A 19,712-nucleotide genomic window follows, 5' to 3' on the forward strand; every position below is an offset into this window, starting at 1 on the left:
AGCAAGTTTATCATTTTAATTTATTCCTACACAATAGTTACCAAGGTCAAAATATGTAATACAAGACTGTCCACCTTTTTTAGGGATTGATAAAAAAAAAAAAAAAAAAAAACCCACAATATTTTTGTGAAACATTGCCCTCTGAACTGGAACTCTCCCCAGTTAATCTTTTTGAAATCATGTCAAGTTACTAAAAGCAAATCTAACTACTGCACTGCAAGAGTACTGGAAGACAAAGTGGTGAAAATATATCAAAAATAAATAAATAAATAATACACTTCTTTAGATACTGGCCCTTTTTTTTAAGTGGCTGAAAAAGCTGGATTCATCTACAGTCGCACATCCTGAGACGGCAGCAATGCACAATGTGAAAGTCCCTGACCCAACCAAAGTCAGGAACCTGTGCTGCCCCTGTAATGCACACACATACCTTGGCATGCAGTTAAATAGGCAATTATACAAATATTCGCAATCAAAGTGAAATAGGGTCATGCAGATCACTAAATAATTATGATAATTTGCACAGCTAAAGTGGACAAATTTCTTGTGCTGTACTTTTTGTGCGCTTTCACTTAGTGCAAATTTAAATGCAATCCAGTTTCTGATCAGTCTCTTGATAAGTGATATATTGTCATATGGTAAATATTACTAGGTTACTGTGTTACAAGGGCTATATTACAATTGCGTCTACTCTGTCAAAAAGACATGTTGTACAGCTTCTTTTTAAATTTTGTCAGTGACAAGTAGCTCCACTGAGATTTAAACTCATTTAGCCAAGTGGCCAAACGAGAAACCTCACAAGGTGCAAAAGTGCAGAAGAAAGGTAAATGATGGATTGAATACAAAATAAAAATATACTCCATCACTATTTATTGAAGCCCCTATGAGCAATGTCATTGCATAAATTTAACTGTGATTAAATTCTCAATTCTCCAGTTACCCACTTTTTGTACACAGCTATGGATTTCATCATGAAATACCACTATAGTGTTTACACAAAGAGGTGTAGTGCTCATCTCTGTAGGGTATTCTGTAGTTTGTTTCTATCTCCTCTGATAGCTCATATCAATATGTTCACACAGCTAAGCTTTAGTGGGCTACAGTGTAAATATCCCAGACCTATTATTAATCCAACTAAATGTTCCTAGCCGTTGTCAAGCCACTAAGTACAAAATGGTGAATTGCAGATACGAAGAGAGATAATTGCCACTCACACTGGAAATTTGGCAAGCGCCTTCCCCATGAGACCCAGATGAAATGGTGCTTCAACCCCCGAAACTGTCATTCTTAATGAAATGGTAATTACAAACCCAGCGGAACAGCTGAGGGGCCTGCCGGGGCCCATGGAGCCCAACTACCAGAATAAACCTGCTACAACAACCTGCAAAGAGGAGGGAGAGAGGGGAGGGTGGCTGGAGGAAGAAGCAAGCAGGCAGAGGAGGGGGAGAGACAGACGATATAAAACAGCAGAGTGGTTCAGGTAGGCACCAACACCAGGAATCTGAGATTTATTTCAATTGTTAAATGTAATACACACTCCAGGTTGGAGTGTGCTGTACACTGGGACCCTCATCAATAACGCCGGCTGTGTGGAAGGCAGGAGGGGAGGTTGGTTAAAAGCGCCCACACAGCCTGGGTAATTGATTGCTTTGTAAGTGAACGTGTCTTTAACCTTTGGGAGGTCAGACCCAGTCGGACACCATCAGTCCTGCCTGGGGTTGAACTGCGTCCAGCCGTTTGTCTTCCGCTGCTCCCTCGTCTCAGGGCCGATTTGTCAAGCATGAGATGTTTTGGGTGTTTAGATTACAGGCGAGATGGGAAAACAAAGGCAAAATGCCACCCCAAACAAAAGGCCCGAGCCTGGATCTCCCACTGATCTGCAAGCCGGGCAGGAGGCCAGCTACCTGGGGTGCTGAAACTGAAAGAAGGAAGGGGTGGGGGGAGTGGGGGGAGGACTCTGCTGAAACAGAGCCACAATGAAGCCCCCCGAAACACAGCCACTGTAGAAGTTGAACCAGTGCCAGAATGAAGGCTGAACAGGAGCCAATGTGAGAATTGAACAACGGCCAGGACGGTGACATGAGATAGAGCTGGAATAGCGCCTTGAGACGCAGTCAAAATGGCAGCATGGGACTCCAGGGGATAGCAGGAGGCTTGGGGCGGCTAACTGTTTTCTTCATGGCAATACTCCTCATCACTGGAGGTTTTAAAGTGTCCCTTTGCCACCCTCCCAGGTACTTAGGCCTGTCTGTCTGTCAGGCTGTTAAAGAGTGACTAAAGATGATTTATCTCTCAGATTATCAGGGCTGGTAGGTATTCCGTCACTCATACGATGCCCTGCAGAGTCAGGCCAGGAACAGATAACACCTCCTAGGACCAACACCCTTACACCTTTATTTGTTATAGGGGAGGCACCGCTTATAGCTGGCCTGCACCTTTAACACTTGGACATGAGAAAGTCACATCCTCGCCTTATGAAGCGCATGGGCAGATTATAGGTATGTATTTATTTGCAGATATGACATTTCTTCAACATAAGGTAAAAGCAGCTTGTTCTTCCATGCTTGTGTCAGTGTGTTTTTGTAATGTACGAACACGTTGGTGTGTGCACATGCAAGAGTATGTGTGTGTTTCTGTTTATGTCAAAGCACAAGGTGCTGCTTGTGCCTGCCAGTTCCATCTGCTGTTCTGTTTACCATAGACGTGATGTACCTGCCACTTCCCTCCTCAGCTGAGAGGTGTGTCTGTGTGTGTGTGTGTGTGTGTATGTGTTTATGCTCCCACCCTGTTGTTAGATCTGACAACTACTAACGCGGGCTCATGCTGAAAAAAAGAGGGGAGAAGACGCTCAAGTTCCATATCCCACCCTGACTTTGACAAACTGTCTAGAACTGTAGAAGAGCTACACTTTTGCATAACTTAGACTTTTCACCTCTCTCCTTGCCAGGATATCGGGAGGCCAGTAAAATTCTGATATCCTTCCCTTTACTGGAAGTTATTCTCAATGTTTTATGTTTTTCAAAATTAGTTTTCTTCAAATTCAATTACATTTCCATGCTACATGTAACCTCTTTTCTATCCCGTGTGATAGAATTTACAAGAGTAAATAATTCAAATCAGTTGTCAAAAAGCTAAAAAGACCTCTTTATCATCAGAGATGCACAGATAAATTTAGAGATTCATCCGGTTTTCAAATCGATTTTCCACTGGCACTTATCGGAAACCCATATCGCATTCACCTAAGACACAAAGTTTGCAATTTGTGATACTTGTGCCACCAAAGAATAGTCACAAGAACATTTGAACAAAATAAATCAGACGCTTAAAGCACCATCACATAGCTGAAGTTGCTGAAGAAAAGAACAAAGGGAAAGTGAGGGAAAGTAAAACCAACTCCAGACTGCTGGCCTCACCAATGTATGACGGCTAACTTGACTGCTTCTGCAGCTTGTGAAACTTTCAAGTATAGAAAGAAAGAAAGAAAATTGAGGCCGACCAAAATCAGCATTGGCAGGTCAGACAATTTTTGGCAGCCATGTCAGTTCAATACCTGCAGCTCTATTTGATACCTGACTTAAAATGGCTATCTATGAGATCTGTATATCAAATGATGTAAAAACATTGTGAAATACAGTATTTGTACGTCCTCGCAGCTTTACAGAGCTTGAAAGCACATTTTAGCTCACTGTTTTGTTGTTCAACCCAAAACAATGCTATTTTGAGAATTTTTATTATTTTCCTGATGTTTTGTTTCGCATTTGGCTGCATAAGATAAGTTGGTAGGGACCAAAACAGATCAAAAAGAGAGTCAGTAGTTTTTCCTTAAATGTTCTTAAATTCCTATTGAATTATTAATACAATCACCCTGCGTGAATGAATTAATTCACATTTTTTAGTGAAACTATTAGTTAACATATAAAGTAATTAAAAGAATTAAAATGGAGACTAAAAACTTTTTTGTGAATACTTGTTTGGATACCTCAAAATAACAACAACAACAACATCATTCTCTGTATTTGCTGTTGGCCATGCTAATGATTTAATACCTTTACATCTTACATTACCACTTCTGGGACTTCAGTTGATACAACCTTTCTTTTTATGTAATTCTTGACCTTGAAAAGCAATAATAATGATTCCCAAGTTCATGAGATGATTCCTGAAGAATCCCAGTCCATATTCCAACTGAGGAAATCAAGTATAAGTAAACACCTACATTTCAGTTGGTAGAAAATAAAGAACCCAGTCCTAATTGACAAGAGTGAGATGAAAATTAGATGTCTAACCCAAGAATAAATCAGCCTGGCCAGACTTTTCATCACTCTAAATAAAGTAATTTAATCTTTCTAAAACAATATGACAAGACAGAGCAAGTCTGTTTCTGTTTGGTCTGTCTGCGAATCGACTGAGGATCAATATCCTCACACTCTGTATAAATCCAAATGAATATGTGTATCAGTTGCAGTAAAGTGTACATTTGTGTGTGTTTGCATGTGGGTGCAGTGTGTGTGTGTGTGAAATGAGAATACATACACACTTAATGCATTCTGGCAAGCCATTTCCATTTCATGCAGGGCCATAGATCGTCAGAGGGCAGCAGGGCTCCCTCTCCCAAACACACACACACACACACACACACACACACACACACACACACACACACACACACACTGTCTAGTAGTTCTGGTGGTTGTAAAACTGGCCTTGTGGCTGCCCAGCTAGATTAATTAATTATCCAGGCCTCCTCTCTCTCTCTCCATTGCTGAGCCACTTACTCCATGTATGAGCCTGGGGTCCATATATATATATATATATATATATATATATATATATATACATGTATGTATGTTTTAAAAGGGAAAAAGAAATTGTCTGAATGTGCGCACGCATAATTAAAGATATAGCTCATCCACAGGCCGACACTCCCACTATCATGTAATATGAGATTAGCTATGCAGTGATATTGTTTTATCTGTGAATTGACAGTAGATCTATGTGCGGGTAATTGTTGGTTAAAGGAGAGGAAGTCTTTTTATGGGTGTGTGTGTGTGTGTGTCTGTCTGTGTGTATGTGGAAAGGAAGAGAAGAGAAATAAAGTCCTTGTTGATTAGGATTCAGAAGTCTTGGTGAAGCAGTGGTTTTTCATTGACCCATGGCCTAAAATCATGATTGGTTACGTGGACATGGTGGGTCTGTTTTGGCACATACGGGAACCACATCTAAACTTCTAGCTGTGTGTTCTTTACTGCCCTCTTTTCTTATAAATTTTGTTTTCTGTGGAATATTGCTTGACCTTTCAAAGCCTGGAGTACCAGTACACAATGCTACAGTTGTATGCAGAGAGGCAAGATGTTGCTGGTAATTGTGTGCGGGTGTGTGTGTGTGTGTGTGTGTGTGTGTGTGTGTATGCATTTGATTGATGTGTCAGCAGATATACTGGGCTGAATGAGCCAAGTATGTGTGCGTGTGTGTGTGTTTGTGTGTGACATACACCAACTCGCCCTGAGGGACAGGGGAAGCAGAGCACTGCACCTCCTGCAGGGGGTGCCGTGTCTCCCGGCAGGGGGGTGCAGCAGGCAAACAGAGGGGTGCCTGTACCGCCCTACACACACACATACCCAGCCTACTCCACCATACTGCACTCCAGGATGGGCGGGGGGTTTTCAGGACCCCGTGCTCCTCTAAACCTCCAGTAATGTATAATTCATGAACAAGTAGCAATTTTGCTAGGGGGTTAGAAAAATATGAAAACATCTCAAAATAAAGTTCCACAACAGAGTTTTGAGTTAAATTACATCACTACCATGATTAACTGGCAGCGCGCAGTCGGTAACGCTGCAGTTTACAGAGCTGTAGACTCTAAACACAGTGCCATTTACATCATTATTTTCAGACTGCCCTCATACCGTCTTAATACCTCCAGAAATGACCATCAGTATTCTCTACAGTAGTTGTATCTGCTCAATCCAAAGATCTGTGTCGTGGAGACGTTGGGCCCTCTCACACAGCTCAATAAACATAATTAACATGGTTTCATCACATCAAAACTTCATGATCTCAACTGATGTTTACAATGTCACAGCAGTAAATGATATATTATCTCAATTTAGGGCGTGTCTGCTGCGAAACATGCTGGAATAGCACTTCCTATGACTTCTGTGTAACAGACAAATAGACAGACAGACTGAGAGACTGAGTCAGTGACTGACTGACTGACTGATCAATTCTATAAGAAATATGGGAAATACAGATCTTCTGAAGTCATTGAGGTTCCCCTAAAGAGATCATGTAGAAGATGTTCAATAAACACAAAAAAAAAAAAAAACAACACACTTTGTTTTTTATGGTTATAGTTCTTTTGGGTCTATCACATTTAGTGATACAGTATCAACACTGTGTCCCTTTGAAGAAGTAAACAAAGGCTTCACGTTCACTGTTTGCTTTGTCTGCAGTGAAAGGAAAGCACACGGGGCCCAGGAGGGAATCTTTTGCTAGGCATGTAGTGCAGCCTCACATGCCCCCTCTCTCTCTCGCTCTCTCTCTCTCTCTCTCTCTCTCTCTGTCTTTCCACAAGGGCAGACAGATCTAAAAGGACTGTACCTTGGTGTGCGTCCAACAAAAGCTCTCCGCTGAATTTCATCCTCCTCTGAATTTGTGTTTGAATAACACTAACAGCTACAAATCAAAATATGTTGGACACTGAGAGTGAGGTCATGGGACGTAGATCATTGTGGCTTGCGGAGAAGTCTCCTTGTCTGAGGGACGGGAAGGGTGGCTGCTGCTTTGACTGATGGCTGTAGAGACTGAGAGTGCCGTTTGGTGGCCATTCTCCTGAGACTAAGTCCATGCCTGTGCCAAACCCCTCATTTCCCCCCCTGCAATATATTTCATTAAACTTTTAACTCTTTGTGAGGTAATTCATTTGACATTTCAAGGCAGTGCTGTTGAAGGCTGCTGAGTGTACCTCTCTGTGTAATTTTACGTCGGAGCAGATATTACCCTAATGCAGCCCTAAAAAATATGTTTCAAAATCTTTCTCTTATAAAACTCGTAATCAGGAATAGTAAAATGAATGAAACTGTAAAACATCCAATACAGCAAAGCTGAGCAGCATGGCACAGCATTTCATGGTTACAACCATGCAGGTCCCAGTGGCGCAGATATAATTAAAACCTCTTCTTAATTACTTAATAAGCCTAATTAGCAACATTTCTGAGCAGCAGATTTGGCTGTAAGAGCGATTGAAATCAGACGAATGTTAAGTCTATTTGTTATTTCATTTAAATCCTAATGTTAATGAAATTAGTGCATCATGATATAACAGGAACAAGCCACGCTGGGATTGACCATTGGGTTAATGCAGTTTTTTATGCTCCAGATAAACATTCAGTTAAGTAGCACAAAAGGAGGATAAAAACGATCGTAAAAAACATGCGTAAATATAGTTTCTGTTGACTGCTCCAGTCATTAAGCATTTATTGTATCCACCTCTTTTTTATTTTTCATTAATCCTTGGCCAGATGTGATGGAAGAGGTGCGTGAAACTGACCGGAGGTCTGCTGTGTTGTTGTCTGAGGCGACTAACTAAGACGAAGCCCACCAATCATGCACTGGAGCTGCTGCTGCATTCTTGGCCACTTAATTAGAAGTTGTTGATACCACAGAAGGTGTCACCAACCTTTTCAGGCACCGAACAGATGGTGTCCCCTCTTTTTGAGGTCCTGCCAGTGCCCACTCTGTGGCTCCTGGGAAAATGACCTAACTCACAGGCAGCTGCTTAGTGCGGCTTGAGTGATTCTTTACAGGCGCTTCTATTGAGGGGAGGGTGGGGGGCTTAGCAGGACATACCACTGCAAACAAGGGGTGAGGCTGCCATAGTTAGGCCTCTAGATAGCTGCTAAAATCTGTTTTGGTTGCACTGCTGCAGTTGTTAAAGCTGTGTTTTTAATGGCGGGTGCAAAGATGAAGCATGGACCTCGACCCTGGAGATCTTGATGTCTTGGTGCTAGTCGGGTTTGTGTGCACCTTCCTCTGCCGATGGCAGATGGTGTGAATATCAACAGAGAAAGGACCGGGGAAGGCCTGCTGAACAAAAAGTGAAAAGGGTTCCTTGACAGTTACAAAGAGGCCCCATGGATAGGTGGGGGGAGGTGATGGGGGGTGGCCTTCATCTTAATGGATAAGAAGAAGGAGGGGAGTAAGAGTTTGCAAGGGCATTCGCTGTCAAGGAATGAGAGTGGATGGAGAAAATGCGAGGGCCGCAGATTCGATATGTGTGGAGGCGGGGGGTCGGGGGTTTAACATGCTTCGTGCTGCGTGGACAGAAGATCTGCTGTCACTCTGTAGTTGGTTTGGCTCAACCTTCCTCCAACCACGCAGGAGGTGGAGAAAGAACAAGTTGAAAATTGGATGACTATGTTTTCTGACTAATTGCTTGATATGCATTACATTATGTGGGTTTCATCTTAAAGACATTTTAACCTTAACGATTTTTGCAGCAATTCCAGAAACAGATTCTTTAAGTAACATGCAAAAATCCTGTAATCAAACTACTCAGAACTGTAACAAACAGCTGCAGACTAAATCTCCTGCGCCCATTTGTATTTGGAGAAATCACTAGGGTCATGCCAGACGTAGCAGTGTGCTGCTCTCTGAATCCCTTGCTACTGATGATGAGATGGCTGAAAAGCTAGGAAGTCTTCGTGAAAAGCGGCTCAGCTCAGCGGTGCTGTTTCATTAACATGGCAGGGGACATAAAATCTGTCATTTTCATCATGTTCCATCGTGGGTAAACCTGTTTCCTGCAGTTTTCTCTATCAGATATATGCCTGTGTGGGTTTATGGGCGTGGAGCTCGGGCAGGCCCGATCAATCTCTCGGAGCTGTAGCTTTTAATAGGTGCACGACTCTCACTAAGAGGTACGCGGTGGGTAGTGTATATTAAATGACCAAAAGTGAGGAAGGTGGCAGGTCCCGGTCACTAACATTTTCTGTTTTATGAGTCAGAGTAGCAGTTTTCTCTGCACTATAATGTCTTTTGTAATTATTTGTGGTTATAGAATTTATAGACGGCCAAGTGAAGAACGCTAAAGAAATTATATATGATGTGCATTGACATGTATGCTGTAAGATTCAATGTGGTGATGTGTTCATATAAGCAAAAGCAATGATTGAAAATAAAAAATGACGATTTTCAGTCATGGCGAAGAATTATTTTCTAAGGACTTTGGGATAAAGATTTTATATTAATAAGGCTAATGCTACAGGACAAGTAAGGTGACAGAAATATGACTTTAATTAATGCATAAATTTGTGAGTCAATGATTTAATTAGAATAACCGGATACATTTAGTGAAATGGTCATTAACGTTACATTACATTCAATTTATCTGGGGCAAAAGACAGTTCAAGTGCCTCTTGTTGGTGTCGTTGCCGATGAAGCACTGCCATTCTGGTAAAAGGAGTTTACGGCTGCTAATATTTTATACTTTCTCCACTGTCAAAATTACATGCAAAGATCAAAGCCCATGATGAGTTGCTCTTGAATTAATCAGGGATCGTCTGTTTATTCAGAGCCTTCTTTATAATAATAATAATAATTATTATTTTATTATTATTTTTAGTCATTTAAACCTCCACTCTGAGAACTATTAAAACTACATCAGTGACCCATTCTGTTGCCTCATGTCTTCCTCATGAGTTTGAATATGGGTCTTGTACTTTATGTATGTACGCAGAATCTTACATTCACTGTCCTGGTCCAATGAATAGTCACAAGTGCACAAAACCTGGATTAATCTGCTGCTGTTGAAAATACTGAGCCTTTTTGAAAATAAATAAATAAATAAAATGAAAGTATGTCTTCAGTAGAAGGTCAGACAGTAATAACTGAAAATAATAACTTACTGCTTTTGGTCACAAGAAAGAAATATTGAAAAATATTGAATGAGTCGGGCTGCATGGAGGCATAGTGGTTAGCGCTGTTGGCCTGGGGCCTTTCTGTTTTCCCCCTGCCCGCATGGGTTTCCTCCCACTGCCCAAAGACATCATGTTTGGGTTAACTGGCGCATCTAAATTGTCCGTAGGTCTGAGTGTGAGTGGTTGTTGGTTTCTGTCTGTCTGTGTGTTGGCCCTGTGATGGACTGGTGACCTGTCCAGGATGAACCCCGCCCTCACCCAGAGTGAGCTGAGATTGGCGCCAGCACCCCCAGCGACCCAGAAACAGATAAGCAGTATAAGATGAATGAATGAATGGATGAATTGAATATGTCCAGCCTAAGACTGCAGTCAGAGCACTGCCCTGAAAAGGCTCCATCATATCGTCATTACAAAAGAGCAGTTAGTAATATTAGTTTAGATGCCCACTTGAACGTATTTCAAGGAAATCACAGTTAATTGTAATAAGTTGGGTTTAGCGGGTTCTAACACAGAAAATAACACAAAATCAAAATGCTTTACCTTTAATCATGTAGTATAAGCTCACCTAGAACTTCGAGTAATACGTGTCATTATTTCATTCTTAATAAGACTCCATGTGAAATGATGCGGTCCCAGTCACCTTCAGCAGTTGTGTTTTGCTACATGTCAACAGATTTCGCAAACCCCCTGAATGACCTTGAACTTCGGCAGTGCACCTCAGCCTGCACACCCGCCTGCCTAATGCTATTATGCTGGGGCCTACATGCTAAAAGTCATTGGTGGTGATAGCGGCTGATTAGATTGTGTCCATTGATCGTGCAGCGTGCTGTTAGGATGAGGACGTTGTGTGCAGCAGCTCCTGCCTCTCCTCCTCGCACACACTACAGTCTGAGACAGAGGAGATGGAGCCTCATGCAGGGCAGCAGATTGAGTTATTGATCAGCTCTCTTTTCTCCTGCCTCTGTCTCGCTCTCGACTGCTGCAAGAGACCCCGTCATCAGGATAATGAATTTCACTTATTGCAGATTAACGGCATAAGGTTTGTATGGTAATAAAGGCAGAAATTAGCTCTTTGTCACCCCCTCTGGATTTCCAAAAGGAGGAGGAAGGTTGTCACGGCTCTATTACTCTGTCTGGGGACTGTGACTTTAACAAGAGGTTGCTGAAGGAGAGAAAGCGCGTGAAAAAAGAAAGATTTGAGGGAGAATTAAGGGGAGACCCATTAGGGCTGTGATTTTGGCATCACTGAAGCAGCAGAGGAGAGTTCTGGTGCAAGAAATTTGGGTTTGATGGAAGAGGGTGAAGGAGAATTTAAAAAGGAAAAGAAGAATAAATAGCAGGTGGCTCAGTGGAGTAGAGAGGGCAAAGAGGAAAGATGAGAGCAGATGATTCAAAAGAAACATAAAGAGATGTCAAAGCATGAACACTAAAGAGAGAGAGTAAGATAGGCAGTGGTCACACAGTCACCAGGCAGCGATACTGTTTAAGGGGCCGCCACTGTGTCTTCAGCACCCAGATAGGGTGGTAAAGAATGAATAATGAGGCTTGATTACAGTCCATGAGATGGCACATTGTTCAGTATCAATCCTCCACGCAATTACAGGCAGCACAAGCAGCAGCCCTCAGCCTTAGCCCCGGACAGTGCGGGAAGCAGCGGTGTCAGAGGACAGCATCATCTTCATCGCTGACTTGTTGCCTTCTTACCTTGCTGCCATTCGCATTTACTCGCTTCTGAAGCACATTCAGCCACCCACAAAAAAAACAAAAAACAAATAACAACCAAAAAAAAACAAACAAACAAAAAAAAAACAACAGCAACCTGTAGTTCACAAGCGTAACTGCATGTGTGCTTTTAAGATATAGGAAAAGTATGAGTGGATATTTTCTTGCTTGTCTCAGGTACGGCTTTGGGCTGTTGGATGCAGGGCTGATGGTGCAGCAGGCGGCTCACTTCAACACTGTTGCTCCACAGAGGAAATGCACCAAAGAACTCTCCTTCAATCCTACCAGGTATAAAAGCATTTTTTTTTCTCATTAATTTTCAATGCTCACACTACCCCATAGTTTCTATTGTTCTATTTTTATAGCCTTTACTGATGTTTCTTAGTTAAATTTTTTAACTTTGGGTCTCAAACTCTGTCTATTGCTTTCATTTTGCCTCAACAGAATGCCTTCCCCACAGGGATTAATAAACTCATATTTATCTTCCTCTATACTCTCGCTGCTTTATGTGTGTCTAAAGAACGTGAGACAGACATTTGTTAATTGACGTGACAGATGTCATGATTTATTTTCCCAGGATTCTTTCTTCAGGAGGTGGAGTCAGTGTGACTATCCAGTCGGATGCCTGCCATGGGATGAATAATGAAATCAGTACCCTGGAGCATGTTCAGGTTAGTTAGTTGTTCAATAAAATCAAATGTCATGAACAGACTTTTGTATAAGTGTATGTATTTCTTTTGGAATAGCTTAAATATAAAAGGCTACATCTTACGTGATAGATGAAGAGATCCATATCGGCGTGTCTTATGTTTGAATCTCGAGCCATTTATCTTAGCTTAGTGTAAAGAGTAGAAACTGTAAGATGTAAGAGTTCATTGTTTCTGGCCCAGTTTTGCCACTTCAGGGTGAATTAGTGAACTTTAAAGTAGCAACCAGTGAATTTTTTCGTCCCTGGAGAGAGAAGGACAATCTGCTCTCCCCTGCTTCCAGTTGCTCAGTTAAAACTGCAGTAAAGATGGAAAAGTCTATTTCCACCCAAAGTATAGATAGACTTTCTTTTACACTGTTTTGCGGTTTGGCTGTATATCTGATCTTCCCGCCCTTGTTTCCTTGTGCCCTTGACAAGATACAAATTGAGAAATAATCAAAACTTAACTTCTGCCAACAACTGGGGAAGATTGAAGATTTCATACGAATTGTTTTCAGGTTTCTGTGTCATGGGTTTTATCTGAGAATAAAGGAGAGGATCACAGTGTGATGTGTGCCGTGTCAGCTGTGTCATTTGCAGAAAATGGCAAAAGTGTATCTTGTTTAGTTTAGTTTAGTTTTTTTTTTTTTTTTTATGTCTACAGGCGCATACATGCAAATGTGTTTATATTTGACTGTGTCAGCAGGCATACGAACTGCATGTGTCAATGTGTGTGCACATTTCAGTTTGTGCGAGATATCTATATTTGTGAGTGTGTGTACTTGTGAAATAGCTGGAGAGCGAGAGAGGAGGAGGAGAGGGAGTGTGTCAGCATGTAAATTGAAAAGGCTTCATCTTTGCGGCTCTGCTCCCTGGCAGAACGCGTGGGTCAGACCATCGCTGCGAGGTGTGATTGATGGACGTGTTGCCGTGGTAACACGCCGTAAACAGGAGCGGGCTGTCAGTCTTTTTGCAGCTTGGCAGCTCTCTCTGCGATGTGCCATTGTCACACCAGATGTGCTGCTTGTGATGAACAGGGACAGGGAGTGTTTACTGGAAGGGGATGGGGATGGTGTGGGGGGGGATTTGAGGGGTACATACACTTATTTAAATCATTTAGCTAATATTCCCCTCAGCCATCTTTGTCACTGTGTCTTCTTCTTCGGCTCCTTCTGTCCTTGTCTTCATCTTTTAGTGGCTATGGACACACCATTGTTTTCTCCATCTCTCTGGCACAATCAAAAAAGCAACAACACTGATTTCATCCGGATTTAAACTTTAAACAGAACCCGTTACACTGCACTACGGCTTTTGCTGAGTTTCTCTCTCCTAACCAGAGTGGCGCTACATTGTTTGTTCATCAGTGTGTCACACTAATCTTCCAGGATGTCACTAATGAATTCAGCAGTGCCATATTTATAAAGGAATAATATGTCATTTCAGGATATGTATTTGTTTTCTCCCTTGCTGAAAGTAAAGATGAGATGAGTGATTATATAATAACAATAATATAATATAACTCTTCTGCCAGTTAGGTTAGCTTCTCACAAAGACTGGAAATGACTATCTTGGTTCTGTGCTTTGGGAACAAAATTCATTGACTAGTTAAAACATTGTCTCTCACTTTAGTTTGAGCTTCACAAAAAGAGAGTGTACAGCAATGTTTCCAGCCCAAAGTTTGGGGTAAAATACTAAATATAAATAAGTATATTTCCCAAAATGTTGATTACTTCCTGCTTCCTTAAAATGTGCGCTCTTCAGCCTAAATAAGCACTATTGGACATCGAAGGTAAAATTTCAAAAGTAATGAAAAGTATGTCTAAGAATAAAGACAAGTTTTTATTTCACTTTTTGCCATCACACGAGTCACAGCAGCCACAGGCTGTCGAACGGTAATACCGTGAATCTGGGGGAAGGCCCGGATCGCCGACAGAAGATAACATGTTCATGTTGCTCTGTTTCAGCGAACCCTCTTCTCCTCCCTCTTGTTTTCCGTCTTTGACAGCCCTGCATCAGTCTCCTTGTTCACACCTCCCTCTCTCTGTTTCCATTCCTTGCCATCTGTCTCTCACCAGGTGAGAGTGAGCGTCAGCGCTGTGTGTCGCGGTGACCTCTCCATAAGCCTGGAGTCTCCAGGCGGCACAGTATCCCTTCTGCTGGACACGCGACCCAATGACGCCTCCACTGCTGGCCTGCAGAACTGGACTCTGATGACCGTGCATTGCTGGGGGGAGCAGCCGGAAGGCCTTTGGACCTTTCAGGTGAGGGAAGTAAGCTGCTCTCTCTTCTGCTTTTGTGCCAGCACCTAGTTTATCCTCAACTACTGGGAGTTTAATGCTAATTAGATCATTTTAGCACGCCAACTTAGATGGAGATGATGTTAAGGAATATCTTATCTTAGCATCCATATGTTGACATTAGTGTGTATTAGTGTGCTGAATTTAATTCAAAGGTGGTTTGGGGGTTGTTTCTGTTTGTATTTTTATTGTTTTGGCTACTTTGAAATCTGCAAAAAGTACAAATTCCATCAGGCAATTCATTAATCAGCGGTGTTTTGCTGTATTGAGAATGGCCCACAAATTTTATTAGCTTTATTAGCATCTCTAATTGTTTGTTTGAGTTTTGAATTCAGGGGAAAATTTCTGTGATAGCAAGTGATAACTAACTCTACTAACTATGCTAACAACATTAACCAAAATAACCTTGCTGGCGAAGCCTATTTACTAATTTTCACACTCCCTCATGGAAACCTTATTTCACATACCTTCTCCCATGATAGAGAAATTATTTGCTCTGCCTCACATTGTCCTCTTCCAGTAGCCGTGGTGTATAGAAGTTTAAAAATAGCCCAGCACAGCACAGCACAGCTCAGCTCAGCTTGGTTCAGTTCATTTCGCCATAGCAATGTGAATCATCCTCTACTTTCATCTCAGAGCTTCAGCCAAGCATGGCAATCTTCATTTTCCTCCCCGCACTCTTCTTTTCCTGTTTTTTTTTTCCTCTCATAAATGTGCTGATGTTTGATATGGAGGAAAGAGCTAAAATGGAAGGGAAATTAAGACTAGAAGGTTAAGTAACCTTGGCCGAGTTTGACAGACACAATACTGCCGACGTCTGATTAGAATCCATATTCACAGACAACAGTGCACTGAGGTCATTTACTGTATATACGTGTGGGTGGTAGCAGTAGGGGTGGAGGGGTGGTGGTCGGGAAGGGGGGTGGGGTGGGGGGGCTCTCTCACTGGGTATGTATGTGTGTGTGTGTATGCGTGCAAATACGCATCAGTCCTTGTAAACAGTTGGAGGTTTATAGAGAAAAAGCTGTGAAGATGAAAGACATCCGCCCCCTGTCCTCTATCACCTACCTTTTCCTGCAAACACACACACACACACACACACACAAACACACATGCAAAGACACACTCTTTCTCTCTGCCTCTCCCTCTTCGTGTCTCTCCCACGTCCTCGTGCAGATTTACTGTCCCCTCTGTGACCAATTACCAGGACCTGGTGTGTCGCAGAGATGGGGAGGAAACACTGTGAAGCCGAGCCACATAACAGCGTCTTTGCTCATTACCCCAGGGCCAACACAAGCCACCGTGATGCTTCAACACGAATTAACGCAGGCGTCTGACGTGCTGCATGCCTTCGCATGCCACTAATCAGCCCATACACAGACACACTGATTGGCTTAATGCTGGTTGTCAACTTTCCCATAGATTACAGAGACACGTGTACAAACGCAATCACAAATATAAGCCATTACAATGTCTGAAGGTAAAATGACTCAAAAAAAAATCCCAATGTATCCTTTCTGCCTTTTTTTTTTTTTTTTTTTTTTTTTTAAATACTGTTAGTAGCATTATTTAATGCCATGGTTTAACCAAAGTATAAGTTGACTCACTTTTATAACAGTAATTATTACACTATGTAAAAGATCTTGTTACATATGTTATATTATTTACTGCACTGAAAATCTAAATAATCTCTAGCCAGCAGCCAGGCCAATTAATGGTTGAAATGGCACACGGACAAGAAATGAGGATGAGACAAGAAAAACAGAGGACAAACAGGACTAATAGAAAAGACAAGAAGGCAAGATATGGAGTCAAGGGTAAACTATAAAAATTGAGGCCCTGGGAACAGAGTTTAACAGGACTATCTGCTGGATCAGTGTTTAAAAACTCAAGGGCAGCAGAGGAGGAGGAGGAGGAGGCTCTATGGAGAGTCTATATTGATTTGTCATGATGACAATTGTCAAAAAAAAAAAAAAAAAAAAAAGGCGCTGTGGTACTGTTGAAATAAAAGCCAGACTGAAGTGAAAAGGGAACGAGTGTTATTGCTCGAGGCTTGACTGACCTTCCAGCGCTGTGAAGGAGACGAGACCGCAGGGCTGGAAACACTCTCTCTCTTTTCTCATATCTGCTCTCCGCTGTGCTCTCTCGACCGCCATCTGTGACGCCTCAGCTCAGCTCTGAGCTTTTACTGGTAATCAGAGACAATATTGCAGACGGTTTTGCACAGTATAGAAGCCTATCAGACAGTAATGTACATTATGTATTCAAACAAGAGTGACACCATTAATTACATAATTTAAGAGCCATAAAGTATAAACATTAATATGAATGATAACCATTAAGGACAGTCCATAAGCTGATAGAAGTACTTTGTGTAACTTTGTGCATTTAGACTGTGTCCCTGCTCATTCTTTACTTTCTCTTCAATATCATCCCTTACCCTCTCACTGACACGCACACACACATGCACACACACACACACACACACACATGCACACACACACACACACACACACACGGCCCCGCCTCACAGTCTCCAATGCAGACATAGACCTAAAGGAAAGGAAAGGAAAGGAAAACATGTGACAGTTTTTTCTTTGATATAGCAATGGCAGGAATTGTGTTAATTCGGGTTCACCCAATTTACAAAGTCTTTACAAAGACGGTATTGTTCTGTGGTTTTATCTGCAGAGGTTTTGAGATATCTGCATCCCTGATAGCTGCTCCATACACTGTAGCTAAACTTAAATGTCTTGGTGCTCTAAGCACTGGGAGGTGTGTGTTCTGTGAATCATTTAGATTAATGAGGACAATGTTTTCAGAAATAAATATTTATTTTTTAACTTAAATTTTTCAGGCGCGCATTAAAAGCCATTCACCGCCATTGTACTGGATTATTATGTTCTGCTTTCAGACTTTCAGTCTGCACAGCCACAAACAGAAAACACACAAAGATAAATTAAAGTATAAATACAATTAAACATCGCTCTCCTTTCTACCTCACCTGGCTACATGCTACCATGCCCACAGGGAGCTGCTGCGTTTTTGTGTGAGCAGGGTGGCAGCGGTCTTTGAGCAGAGACATCTCTGATTCCCAGAGGAATTTGAGATTCAAGACTACTGTGAGTAGTGCTGCTGTAGGAATATAATGGCACTATTTAGCCTGCAGCACTGTGATTACACAGACACACCACATGCGCATGCGCACACACACACACATGCACACACACACTGAGCCACCTTTGCTGGCCATGACTGACAGATCACATATTTACCGTCATCATCCCCGGTGCTTCGTGTGGAGTCTTTTCTGTTTCTCTTGTTTCTCCAACAGATTACACAAACCAAACACACACTGACTAACTGATAGCAATATAACCAGCAGGTAGTCTAAATAAAGTGTGGGGTTTAAGCTGCACACAACATTTAGCCATAGATTAGCCATATTCCTCCAGTTCTCTGTATACACTGAGATGTAATTCCACCATGAGCTTTTAAATCTGTTGAGATAAAATGACATAAGATGTCTCTGAAGCTTGTACACCCTCTGAAAAAATATCTCGAAAACACCAAAATGTTAGGTATGATATGTTATGATCTTATAATTTTCTTGTTTTAGGCGAAGATCGTAAATGTCAGCACGCAATATCCAATAGTGACAGCTGTAATGTGAAAATATCTGTGCCAAGTTAGCTAGTGAAAACTTATTCTAAGTACAACAAAATTCATCAGCCAACAAGCACAGAATTTAGTGAAGTAAATCAACAGAACGGCAGAAATTATATGCTTTACATCATCAGGAACAATTCATTTCAACTCTTTTTACCAACTTGTGCCAGTACCCGATCGACCTGGGTGTCAGTGTGGTTACTAAGTAAGGACATACATAATATATTAATTAATTTCCTTTTTTTTTTTTACGTTTTTTGTTTTTGTTTGGTTTTTGTATGAGTGAATGTTGTCCACTGTCTGTCTCATTTGAACTGATAATGTTAGTTTTGATTTTGAAATAAAGTTGTGGTATGTTCTAAGAGATCAATACAGAGAAAGTTGGGCTCACCTCTGGTAAACTAGTGTAAAAACAGCTCCAGACTTTGCTTTAACTAAACAAACTCACACACAGCATCACACAAAGCCTCCATGGTTCCAACAGTGCAAACTTCTTTTACACGCACATTCGCACAAATGTGTGTTTTCACCCACAAACACACCCAAACAAACACACGCATACACACTCACTCTGGCCCAAGGTGGATTTCTAGAGGTGCATATATTAGCATAAATTTGCATGTTTAATGAGTTTTGGGAGATCAAGCGATCCGAGTGGCCCTTTGTGGGTATTTCTTTCTTTTCTTTTTTCTCTCTGTGTGTGCGTGTGTATGAGTGTGTGTGTTTGTGTGAGGACGTGGGGTGGGTCTCCATGTAAATATCACCCACTGTGTGTTGGCACCCATCACAGATGGTCGGGGGCGAGGGCGCCCTGTGGGCACAGGATACCTATTTCTGTTTGTCTGCATGCTTTGTGTGACGCTGGAAGGCAGAGAGATAGTGAATCTGTGCATGCTGTCTTTGTGTTTCTGTGTGTGTTTGTGCATGTGTGTACGTCGTATGTCATTGTATGCATCACTTACTATAAGCCCTTGCAGGGTGTCTGTATATTTCCCATTTGTGTATGTTGTGGAATAGCAGTTTGTGCGTGTGTGCGCGCGCGCATGCATTCAGCACGTTATAAGTTTTCCTTATGAGTGCAAGTGTGTTTACAAATCAGTACATATTTGTACATGTGTGTGTGGAAAATTTCTTGGCGTTAGTACAGCCCTGCGTGTGTTTGTTCAGTTGTTTGTATGAAAGCATGATGCAATGTGTGTGTGTGTGTGTGTGCGCGCATACGCCTGCATGTGAGCGTCTCCCAGCGTGTAGTGTGGCTATGATGGCCCTGTTTCGGATGATTGATGTGTTGGAGGGAGCAGCAAGGAGCTCAGGTTGGGCCAGAGCCTTGGTCTGACACACTGCTGCTTCCCTGCTGCTTTACATATGTAGACGCAGCAAGACTCCTCCTCCCCTCCCGCCTGACACTGCCTCCTTCTC

The 19,712-nt window shown here is 42.0% G+C and overlaps 1 protein-coding gene across 1 annotated transcript in view; it reads left to right on the forward strand.

Annotated features, from left to right (window-relative positions):
* The first annotated feature begins 2,406 nt into the window (after positions 1-2,406).
* LOC115044613 (neuroendocrine convertase 1-like) overlaps positions 2,407-19,712 on the forward strand; it is a 32,321-nt gene continuing 15,015 nt past the window's right edge. The window contains exons 1-4 of the mRNA XM_029503741.1: positions 2,407-2,498; positions 11,817-11,927; positions 12,217-12,310; positions 14,403-14,588. Of these exons, the coding sequence (XP_029359601.1) occupies positions 11,848-11,927; positions 12,217-12,310; positions 14,403-14,588 (360 nt within the window). The 5' untranslated portion in view covers positions 2,407-2,498; positions 11,817-11,847. The remainder of the gene's footprint in view (positions 2,499-11,816; positions 11,928-12,216; positions 12,311-14,402; positions 14,589-19,712) is intronic.

The sequence above is a fragment of the Echeneis naucrates genome, chromosome 6, assembly GCF_900963305.1.
Source record: "Echeneis naucrates chromosome 6, fEcheNa1.1, whole genome shotgun sequence".
Classification (NCBI taxonomy): Eukaryota; Metazoa; Chordata; class Actinopteri; order Carangiformes; family Echeneidae; genus Echeneis; species Echeneis naucrates.